This window comes from Gavia stellata, chromosome 12 (assembly GCF_030936135.1).
Source record: "Gavia stellata isolate bGavSte3 chromosome 12, bGavSte3.hap2, whole genome shotgun sequence".
Lineage (NCBI taxonomy): Eukaryota > Metazoa > Chordata > Aves > Gaviiformes > Gaviidae > Gavia > Gavia stellata.
The window spans coordinates 18,486,626-18,498,408 of record NC_082605.1 but is presented as its reverse complement, the minus strand read 5'-3'; the positions used below and the strand labels follow the sequence as shown (position 1 = coordinate 18,498,408).

General features: G+C 52.4%; 1 protein-coding gene across 1 annotated transcript in view; it reads left to right on the top strand.

Annotated features, from left to right (window-relative positions):
- Nucleotides 1-2,856: 2,856 nt before the first annotated feature.
- The window catches only part of LRIG1 (leucine rich repeats and immunoglobulin like domains 1), a 93,297-nt gene continuing 84,370 nt past the window's right edge, over nucleotides 2,857-11,783 (top strand). Inside the window, exons 1-2 of the mRNA XM_059823488.1 lie at nucleotides 2,857-2,975; nucleotides 3,170-3,556. Coding sequence (XP_059679471.1) covers nucleotides 2,857-2,975; nucleotides 3,170-3,556 — 506 coding nt within the window. The remainder of the gene's footprint in view (nucleotides 2,976-3,169; nucleotides 3,557-11,783) is intronic.

Here is an 11,783-nt window from a genome sequence, read left to right as displayed (position 1 = left end):
AAAAGTAATTAAAAAACTTGGGTGTCAAATCTGAAAACACTAGAAGAACCAAACATATTTTATTTTCATGGTGCCTTCCCCACTGGGCAAGAGAAATCCGCTCAAAAGTACCTTAAACTTTGCGTTTCCTACGTTGAAGTACTAAAGACATATGTTTCAATTGGCTATATATTTGTATAAGACTGCACTATTTTCTGTAATACATCTACTTTTCCTGCCTCAGGTTCCTTCCCCAGGGACATGAGCTCTTGCTCTCAGTTTGCAAACACCTTTCAAATAAATGAGAGGACTAAACCTAACCCATTCTCCTGTTTTCTCCAGTTCTTGAAGGCTGAAATAAGACCCCAAGCCACAATAATGTGATGTTTTTAAATTCCCCCTCCCCCCACCTTGGCGTAACAAAAGCCTAAACCCCAATTTTTACCTAGTGAAAGCCCTTGTCTATAAATAATGCCTGGAAAGATTTAGGGCTGGCCCACACAGTGTCTGCAGCGTCTGCGCCGAAAGGTGTGCTTGTCACTGGGGACCCAGCACAAGGCTGCGCGCGGCTGGGGAGATCAGGGGTCCCGGCCACGCTGCCGAGGGCACCGACACCGGTGAGTGCCACCGGTGGCACGTCGGGCGTTTGGTCCCCGGGAAGGTGTGACTCGGTGGGACGGGATGCCCGAAAGTCCTGGTCCCCCCAGTGCTGAGCGGGGAGAAGCCTTTGCAGAGATTGAGTTTTCCGTTTATCGTTAATCTCTGCAATCTGATATGTTCAAAGCTGTCCCAAAGGCCAAACAGTTGCTGTGCAGATGGACTATCAAGAGTACATAGGGAAGAACAGAGAAATGCTACACCGGTAATAGCTAACACTGCTTCTTGCGCTTTATGGCCAAGCTTTCGGGTGGGGATGCTGAAATCATAAACTCTTCATCCTGGAGCAAGATCTTGCCCCATCAATAAACCCAGTTTCTACATTTCATACCATGTCATCTTCCAAAGCTAAATCTTCCTCCCTCAGGATTTCAGACTTCTTTCCCTTTTTCTGATTTCTCTTAGGTATGATTTTTGTATGTGTACCTTTTCACCAGCGCACGTTGCACATACTGATCCCCGAAGCCGAAGTAGCCAGGAGGCACGGGGGCTGTGGTACGGTCCTCCCCACGTTGCTCTCGGCTCCGGCGGATGACTCGATCGCTGTCTGTGGCAGGTGGCTGGCCACGTAACCTAGAAGATCCCTGTGCATTATGTCAGATGAAATTAATTGTTCCATTGATGAATCTGTAAGAAATCTAGAAGAAAAGAAGGAGAATGGGCAGGAGAATAGAAAAGCCTCATCCAGAGCGATAGCTGCCAAAAATGTGCCTCCTCTTACACCTTCCCTCACATCATCAAAGTAGCATTTCATCATCGTGATCACCGATGCTGCGGTAGAGGAGAAGGGTCTCGCAAGGTGTTTGCCCAGTTTTGGGACCACGGGCAGGAATATTGAAGCCCAGCCTTAAAAAGCCCCAACTCTTCGTCACTCTGAAAGGCGCGCCTGTCATCTCCATTCCTCTTCTGTCAGTTGATGACGATACTTCGACGCGGCGCTTCTCTGTGCTGTAGGTTCCCACACATGGGTATGGAGAGCAGACGTGACTTTGTGCTCCTCGCGAGACTCGTGGGGCTGCCAAAACTCCACGTCCCGCGTGTGGGAGAGACGCTTCGGGCTTTGACACGGGGCTTTTGCAGCCTGCGGGGAGCCTGCGGGCCAAACCTGACTTATTCGGTTGGGCTTACCAGCAAATTTGGCATCGTACCTGGTTACTGATTCAGCTGACCCGATCTATTCTCTAGATGACACCAATCCGGGTTTGCCGCCTTTCAGGGGGTGGCATGTTTGTACAGCTTGGGTACCACTCTGAACAAACCTGAACGCAATCCGCCTCGTGCGTGCTATTTTATATGAAGAGATACGTGACTCTCGGAAGACGAGCAGCGTGATTAAAGCATCCTGCGGCGCAATGCCCCGTCCTGTTACAAAAAGGAAATACGGCTCCGTCCCCGCACCGGGGAGGAATCTGCAGCGGAAGGATGGAAATCTAATCAAAGGCGCTGGAAGCAGGGTCGGGCCATGATACGTGTTTCTCTCCCTAAAATATCGCACCTCCTTCTCCCCTGGCATAAGGCTGAGGTGATGCAAGGGGTTAAACCACGTTCCCACTTGCTCTGGGTGCGCTGAGCCCACCAAGAGCTTCCTCCCCTAAATGCTGTGCGGGCCGCATTTAAACCTGACCAAATCCGGTTGGATGCTACCCACTAAGCTCGGGAACAGCCTCTAAATTCAGTCTTTGGAGTGTATTGATGCTCTAAGATTAATTTTGCCCGTAATGGTCTTGCTGCAGCTATCTAATGAGTCATGCTTCCACCCGTTTTGGACTGCGTGGGGTGTGCTGGGCTTTCAAAAACAGGTATAATTTGGGAAGCGGAACCCGCTGCTTAGGTTTGGTCTGAAACACGCGTGAATAATTAATCCACTCCTGCGAGTGGCTCGTGGCAGGACACGCGTGTCCCTCGGGAGTGGGGCCCCACAGCTGCTTCGTGGCGTCCGTGGAAGGGCACATGGGGGTGTAGGGGAGCCCCTTGGCCCTGGTCTTGCAGCAGATTGTCCACGTCTACAGGAGGGAGATTTTTTAATCGCTTTCCCCGCGGCGGAGCGGGCAGGGGGGAGGGAGGACGCGGTCCCTTTAAGAGGGGCAGCGCGGGGGGGGCGGTGGCCGCCCGCGTTCACACCTGGAGTGGGAAAGGGGGGCGGGCCCCGGCGCCCCTGATTGACGGGCCGTCGGCATCAATGGGGCGCCGCGGCGCCGCGCCGGGGGGGCCTCCCGGCCAATGGCGGCGCGCGCGGGCCCGCCGGAGGACGCCCGCCAGCCAATGGGTGGGCGGGCGAGGGGCGGCGCGGCTACATGTTGCGGTGTCGCCAACGTGGGTCCGCGGCGAGCGGCGCTCGGGCCGGGCGGGGAGCGGCGGGGTCGGGCTGGGCCGGTGGCGGAGCAGCGGGAGCGGCGCGGCGGTCGCGGCGGCTCTCAGCCCCGAGGGAGCGCACCGCGGAGGGAGAGCTCCATCAGCCGCCGGGCCGGAGCTGTGCGGCGTGAAGGAGGAGGCGCTTCCCGCGGCGGGGACGCGGACCCGACCCGCCCGGCAGTGCCTGCCCGCCCGCCCGCCGGCGGGTGGATGCCGGTGCCGTGACCGTCCCGCGGGGCCGCGCCGCCGGCGGCCGAGGCGATGCTGCGGGCGGCGGAGCGGCGCTGAGCGCTCGCGGGGCCCCGCGGCGTTACCGCTGCGCACCGCGCCGGGGCCGCTCCTGCCGCCTCCTCCCGCCTCGGACCTTCTCCGGTGCCGGATACAAAATGGCGGTGCCGTCACGGGCGGGCGGCGGGGCGGCGGCGGCGCTGCTGCTGCTGCTGGGGCTGCTGGGCTCGGCCGCCGCCGGCTGCCCCGCCGGCTGCGCCTGCGGTGGGGAGCTGCTGAGCTGCGGCGGGCTGGCGCTGCCCGCCGTGCCCCGGGACCTGCCCCGCTGGCCGCGGCACGTGTGAGTACCGGGCGGGGGGGAAGGGGCTGGGGGCGAAGCGGGGGCTTGGGCAGCACCGCTCCGCCGGGGCCTGCGTGCCGGCAGCTGGGCGCACCGGGGGGCTTAAAAAAACCCAAACCAGAAAAGAACCCCAAAACTCTTGATTATTATTATTTCTTTTTTAAGCAAAGTGGCCTCTGCCGCCTTGTAGGCGCTGAGCTGCGCTGTGTGAAACTTCTCTCGTGAGCCGGTGTCTCCTCGGGCTCCCACCCGAGACGGGGATGGAGGCGATGAGGAGGCGGCGGGTGCGATGCTGGTCCCGGGCGAGAGGAGCTGGGGGCTCCCTGTCCGCCCGGTCCCTCGCTGGGCGGGCTCTCCCTCTCCTCTCTCCGGCTGTCGTGGCGGAAGAAGAGCGGGGAGCGGGTTTGGTCTCTAGTGGTGGGATCCGCTGGAGATAACGGCCAGCTCGGGCTCCCGAATCCTTATTAGGACATCCATCCCACGCCCGGCCTGGAGCTCCAAACCGGGGTGCGCCCCAGCCCCGCGCCGCGCCCGGCATCGCACCCTGCTCCCAGGTGCCCACCTATGGACCCCAGTGCTGGGGCCGCGCTCTCCCTTGTGCTGTTTGGAGCTGCCAGATGTTAAGGGGCGAGGGCCGAAATGGAGTCGCGGGCTCTTGCGGTGCTGTTGGGGTGTTTCAAGAAAAACCAGGTGGTGTTTCCCAATGAAAGTGCGTGGCTGGCTGCCGTTCCCTCGGTTCTTGTCCGTCTATCGGAGTTATTAACCTGCAGTGTATCGTATGTCCTGGGTGGCAGCTGAGCTTATAGCCCAGCACCTGATGGTTAGTACAGTGCTGTGGCTTTTTTTTTTCCTAGAAGAGTGTTTTAAAGGGCTCAGGTACATGCCCAAGTGCAGGACGGCGTGATTTCCATTTCCCGTAGAGCGCGGAGGGTTTGCTCCGGTTGTGTAACTGCTGCTCCGACCTGATAAGATCTGCAATGTCACGTCAGACACATGAAGCACAGAAGTTTCCGAGGGGAAAGTGTGCTCGGCTTTGACAGCTCAATTCGTGTGACAGTGCAGGAGGACTGAGAGTGTCTGTGCTCATAAACTTGCTTAAAATAAGTGTTCTCAACGATCAGCTAACTTTGGGAAGTCAGGATCTAGAAGGGAGAGGTACCTCACTCTTCTGTTGCTGGGCCTTTTGGCTGTTTGAACAGATTTATAGATTACTGAATCTGTAAAACCCCTGGCTGTAACAGATACTCCTCAGCTCTGCCAGGAGAGAGAACGGTCACTGAAGTGTTGCTGGAGATCATCCAGCTCCTTATTAAGAAGAATTATTGGAGGTTTGTCAGGTTCTCCTGGTATCGTGCCCTTTGGGCTGCAGAAATGCCTGGTTTTACATGAAATTATCAGGTGGTGTACTGAGAGGAACGTGTGGCCTCTGCATTAAAGCCCTGACTCATCCCGTTCACCTGTTGGTGTGTGCTCTGACGGATCCTTCCTCCAGCCTTGGGAGCCTCTCAGAGCAAGTTTTTAGTCTTCTCAGCATAATTCCAGCATCCCCATGCGCCTCTTAAAATAGGACGGCGTATCTTTGTTCGTGCAGAGAAATGCATTAATAGCCCAGTCTGAATGAATTTATTGTGGTGTTTTTTCGGGAGTATTAATACCCAGGAGTGTCTTTCATATGGAACAGATTTCTGAGTGTCTTGAGTTCAGCTTGAATTTTATTGGTGAAGTAATAGCATGTATAAATCCACTGCTACGGACCTGTGGGCTGTTGATCTTTTAACCACTTAGACAGAATATGGTTTGTCATTTTATAAATTCTAAGCTAACCAAAGAATTAGCTAAAATGGAAATTTATGGTGGCTTTCATAGTTGACAATGCAAAATTAAGGGCTTTTTTTCCTTCTCCATAACTAATACAAAAAGCAGACATTTAAGATTTTTTGTTTTTAAAGTAATACTGTTTCTAATCACTTAAATTGCTTATTTCAGTTTAGGGACGCAAAGCTGAAGCACGTTTTTCATGCTTGGTAGGGTCATAAATACTAATTTATGGTGCAGAGAATTGTTAACTAATTTTTTTAGCTGTTCAATGTCTTCTATAAAAGTCCCTCATGCTGGACAAGTTACCTCTGTGCAACTATCTCCATCGCTTTTTGGGTCTTTTTAACATGCCCTGTTAGAGAAGCAGAAGGGGAATGTGGAGGTTTGCAGCAGCCCCGGGATGATGCAGGAGCGCAGCCTCGGGGTGCGGGTCCCCCGGCTGTAAACGGGGGTGAGACGGGCGGTGTCGGAGCTGTGCATCCCTTCCCTCCATCACTTTTTTGGGCAGGCTGCGTCTCCCACCGAAGGTGTCTGCTTCCTCGGGGTGATAAGCTCGGGCATATTCTATCCCTAATAGGAGACAAGATAAATCCTGTTTTCAGTGACTCGTGGTGGCTGTGCTTTAACTTTGTTAAAGTGCTATTGAAAAATCCCTCCTTAGTAGTTTATCTTTTATTCCTAATGGGTGCCGCAAAGCTGAAGCAGTGCTTGGAGTCGGTTTTCAGTGTGTTGGAGATAAAGCTTTTGTTTGCAGGGTTGGAAATGTGGCTCTGTACACTGGGGAGGGTTCTGGAACAGACTTAATTGCGCCGCGTATTTTGTCAACAGGACTATCAGTACTGAGGAAAAGCGTGGGGTTCTTTTGAAACTATTGTTATTTCTCTGTTGGCAGTAGAGCTTGGAGTTGTAATTTTTCTCCCTAGCTTTCAGAAGGCATAACTGATATGCAGAAGGGCTGCAGTTGCTCACAGTTAATGCTGCGTAGCACAGATGTGGGCTTTTTTTTTTTCTTAAAAGCAAGAGGCAGGTCCATACTGCATGCCAGTTATGTAAGTGTGCAGGACTTGCTGGCTGAGCAGCCCTGTGCAGGGCACGTTGCAACACTCCGGCGTGACCCATACTGTCCTCGCAGGAGCTGCAGCACCCAGCCGCTGCGAGCTCTGCAGCTGTGAAAAGTCCCTGGTCCGTGGGGGATACCGGGAAAATCAAACTCCGCTGAGCAGTTGCTGTGAAAGACGCCTTTGCAGCATCTCACTTCAAAGCTGCTGGAGATGCGTCATGTATTTTGGTGTTTAAGTCTGAACTTTATTTTTACATTAAAGTGTAATACGTGGCGTAAAGTTTAGGGCCAAGCTTAAGTACGAAATGCTTCGTGCCCGGAAAAGCCAGGTGCAGGGCCCCAGCAGCGTGGGTGACATGGTATGTCCCCTGCATCCTCTGTTTCTGTCTTGCCATGCATCTTAATTTTTGAGGAGTGGTAGAGGAAAGGCTTCTAGGCATCGTGTATGAGAGAGGTTTTTCCCTTCCTTTTTTAGTGATAGAGCAATAGTATTTTGGGTACAAATTTTAATGGTGAGAAGGCTTTGGAGCTGTGGAAGCGCAGTTGGATAGCTAATTCATTGCTGATACAGTCTGGAGGAATGAAAGTTTTTATTTTAAACAAATGTGTTGCGTGGTTTTGACCCAAATGCCATGGGGAAGTTTTTGGGATACTGGGTATCCATGCACACACCCTTCTGCCTCTGGGTTGGTGTGTGCTTGGCATGCCTGGGAGCAGGGCAGAGTCCTTGACGGTGCCCAGGAGAGCTGGGCGAAGAGCTGCTCTCGGTTTCCCAGGGAGGCTCTGGGGTTTAGCTATATGGATGAGCTGCCCTGAGGCACCAGCTGGCTGTTCGAACCCTGCTGCTGCTCTCTGGAGAGAGCTGGGCAAAGCGTCTGGATGCTTTTGAAAATCCTGTGGGTGCCTGTCAATGGTTTCAGGGCCTGGAAGTGCATTTGAACTAGGAGTCGGGAGCAGACTCTTGCTGTGCTCAAGTGTATGCATACAAAGAGATTTTGTTGAAGGCAACAAAACTGAATGTTTGTGCTCAAAATTACCTATTAACTTAAATTTCTTGCTACACTGGGGTTTTAATGTGCCAGGTCTTGTTGCTCTGCTCTTGCATGTTAGGGTAGCTGCTTTGCTTACTTGGTAGAGCAGAGTGGGGCTCTGTAGAAGACCCGCTGTGCCACTGCTGGCGTGCTCGGTGTTCTCTGGAGATGGACGTTGGTTGCTCTCTGGCTCCCGAGTAACTCCTGCTCCTCTGCAGGTGCTGGAAGAGAAGGGGGGGACTCTCCTGCTGACAGTGCTGGGAGGGGGGAATGCTGCTGGCAGTTCCTCCCCTGCATGTCCCACTTCCAGCCCTGCTGAAATAATGGAACAAAGATTAAGTAATCGTCACCCTGGGCTTGCGGTGCCTGGCCCCGTGCAGCTGCGGAACCCTCGCTGTGTGCCGGCTGCCTGGAGGGCTGCTGAGCTTGGAAGGCCGGCTTGGGAGAGGGGGATGTGGATCAGTGCAGGTGGCTGGTCCCCCTCCCTCCTCCTGGGGAAAGGGAGCAGAAACCCAAAGAAATTCTGTAAAGCCAGCGGCTCCATCCTGGGTGGTGGTCGGGGGAAGGCTTCCTGCTCAAGTGCTGGGAGCTGGTGGTGCTTTGTAAAAGAAATTGTGCTCAGCTTGTAGTGACATGCTTGGGTTTGGTGCTTCCTGGAGCATCCTCAGCAGTGGCCTTGCTCGGGGAAGGTCTCCAGCCCCGGGGCTGCGGGATGGCTCTGCACCCCGCAGGTTTGCAGTTGCTGCTTTGGAGCTTGGTCCTGGTGGGGTAACAGCAAAGCCTCTCCTTGCAAAGCAGGGAAGCAGTGCCTCTCCGGGACTGCTGCTTGTGCAAAGTAAATGCACGCGTTTCCAAATAAATCCACCCTTCCTGTGAACATGTGTCGGTGGGTTCGCGGACTGCCCTCAGCATGCCGTGATATTTATTGGTGCTTACTGGAGAACAGCAGTTAACGCAAGCCCTTTGCAACTGCTGTCTGATCTTCTCATCTTAATCCCTGACTGAGCCGCAGCTGGGGCAGAAACTCTCTCAATCAGACTAGGATTAGAAGTGCATGTGAGATTCATAATGAAGCCTCAATGGGTTAAAATACCCCACCAAGAAGCCTTTCTGGCTCTTGCAGAAGCTCCTGGCTTCAAGTGAAAGGCTCTAGGACCCCCCCCAGCCTCCTCTGCATATTCCTCTCTCCTTTTCAGAAACTTCATGGCATTTAATCACTTCGAGGCTTTTCCTCTCCGCAGTGACTGCAATTTGAAACGCAGGGGTCCCATACAAAAGGAGCAAGTGCTCAATGGGCTGTGTTAATATTCAGTGCCACTTACAATGGGTGCAGTTTGAAAAGGGGAGAATGGATGGTCTGGGAGCTGGGGGAGGAGGAGCCGTGGAGGGAAAATTCCCAGGGCAAGGGAACCAGCATCTCAGTAGGCAGCCGAAAAAAAACCTGAACACACCATCAATTGTTCTCTAGGAAAATCAGCCATTATTATGTGTTAGATAAAGCTTAATATTTTTCTCTTTGCTTGTGCAAACTGCTCTGAAGTTCTGTGGATGTAAGGTTTGGGGGTGGCTGAGCCTTGCGGGAGCTCCTGCTTGGAGTTTAAGGGATGAAGGAGCAAATGTGAGATTGACTGCCTTCCCCCTTTGCTTGCTGGCATCAAGAGGCTAGAGGTGGTAAACTGATATGTTTGGGAGCCCAGACACTTCAACAAAGCACTTCAGGTACTTAAATGCTTCCCTGAGCATGGGTGAGATTTCATTTCCCTGCTTAAAGTTAAGCTGGTGCTGGAGCCTTGTCTCTGACAGGGATTTAGGCAGATGCAGAAGCACTTTGCTGAATGGGTCTTTAGCCTGTGTGAGCCCCACCTGGTGCGGGGAAGTCCCAGAGCGCTGGAAGGATGCTCCTCAGTGTGCAGCTTTAGCAGAGTGTGCTGGAAGGGTTCAAGGTGGCTTCATGTTGAGGCGCTCCCCCGGGTGCCGGAGATGTGTGCGCGTACACCTGGGTTCATCAATACATGTGCAGGTCCCACCAGCTCTGCAGGGCGGCTAGGAATGGCCAAAGGCCAGGAGGCCCTAGCCGTGCCCAAGCAGCGCCTGCCTCTGGTTTCTGGCTGCTTTGATCTCTTGAAGAGGGGTTAAAGTTCTGTCTTGAAGTCCGAGTGGCTTCAAAACTGGCTGATAGGCTCTCATTTCTCGGTAGCCAGCTCTGATGAGAACTTGTGTATTGTCCCTGACTTGTATGTCAGCCGCACCCAGAAACTCTCAATTAGGGCTGTAGGGCTTTTAATTGATCTTGTTGGCTGCCCCGGGAGACACCTCAGATTGAGTTAGCTCAGCTCATCAGCTTTTAACATAATCATTTTGTGCTGCTAACCTAATCACCAAGTGTGACTCCCTTGTTTAGCAATGTGGAGCTGGATGGGGTCATGTGGATGAATGGAGTAGAGATAATTTAGGCTAATGCTGCTGGGAAGAGCCATCTGCAGAAAATCCAGGTTCATCAGCTCTGGGGGACCAGGGCTGGGCAAGAATTAGCACCTCATTCAGGGTGAGGGGAGCGATTTAGCATAGAGCATGGCTTTGGTGAGTATCAGTGAATAAACATAGCCCCTCGGTCTGGGTTGTGGTTTCATGCAAGCCTGGCAGGCTGGGTTCCTGCCGGCAGCTCTCCTCTGAGGTCCCTTGCTGGTTTTTAGTGGCATGTGAAGGAAGGAGCAGAGTGTGAGGCTGCAGGAAGAAACAGAGGGTTTATAAACCATCTTTCCGATTTCCTGGTATGTCCAGCTATTAAATGATGTGCTAAGAAGTATTTTTTTCTGCTGTGCATAGGGGCTCAAGTCAAGGACCAGGATGCCATTGTGCTAGCAGAGAACACGAAATACGTATTATTTTTATTGCAGCTGAGTCATCCATTAATAGTTAACCAAGTCCTGCACTGCAGCCCAAGTCCTTCAACCCCAGCCTCTTCTAGCTTCAGAGCAGGACCACAACATATGTAATATGTTATGCTCCCTCATTATATTTTCAGCACGCTGTCTCTCAAGCCGCAACCATATAATTTTGGAGAAGTCTAGAAGCAGGCCCTGCTATTTTGGGGGCACCTCTCAAGACCTGATGACGTGTCGCATCCAATTCCAGGAGCTTGGTTCACTTCTGCGTGGTTGCATTTTCAGTTTGAGTAAGAATTGAAGAATGGGTCTCAAACTGTAGTCATCTGCCTAGTTCTTATTAACGTTAACCACGCTGGACGTGTAGGCAGAATAGTTGGTTATTTGCGCTTGTTGTGGCAGTTTTTGTAGTTTGCTGCAATGGCTTTGCATGGATTTCAGCAGCAAAAGCATCAGAGACCCTTTACAGTTGAACAGCTTTACAGAGAGCTACAGATTTATAAAATGTATACTCCAGTCTTGTGCACAAGTTGCATTCAAAAATGTATTAGCTGGGTAAAGCTTTGTGTGCAAGAGAATTTGTTACTTTTTTGAGCGGGGGGGGGCAGGGGGGTAGATTGTCTTGATATTGCTGCTCATAACGAGGCAGTAACTTTTGTTTGTGAATTTTCCTTTGGTGTCTTTTTTGGACGCCTGGGGTAATCTCGTTAATTTTGGAAATCTGCAGAGGTGCAGTCTTAAATGCATTTTCTGTAAACCCTACTCCCCTCTACAGGCTGTTTATCACAAATGTTTCCCTTTTGTTGCAGGCACCGATTTTTTTTTTTTTAGATGAATCCTTTCAGATTAGAAAACGCATCCATTGAGGTCAGTGGAAATTTGGCTGGGAAATCTTGAAATAAGACGCTTTTTTCCTAGACCACCTCCTCTAGTTGGCAGGTTTTTGCTGACTGCAGAAAGGCAGGACAAGCCCTCAGGTGCAAGAAGGAAATGAGAGGTGCAAAGTCAAGGCTGTGCCGCTTCCCCACACGTAGGGTCGTGGATCCATCCTCACCACCGACGTGTCTCCCTCGTTGCCCAAAGCCTGCGCTTTTGGGATGGGCACCTGCCAGGGTGGGACCCTATTGTCTTTCAGTGCTGTGAATACTCCTCTGCCCTGGAGAGTTTACCATCAACACCAGCTATGAGTGAGCCTCTCTCCAAATACTGCCCTGCAAGTTCGAAACATGCTTTGCCTAGCCGGTGTAAAGCAGGCTGTTTTATAACTGCACTTAAAGTCTGTTTTAGCCTGCCATGCGCCAATATAAACACAGGTTGCCTATGTTATCTGTCATCTAGAAAATACTTCTAAAAAGTGACGGCTGGCCAGTGGGCTGGTGGTGGCAGCGTGTGCGGCAGTGCTTGGCTAGTGCTGTTTGATCGCCAGCACAGGT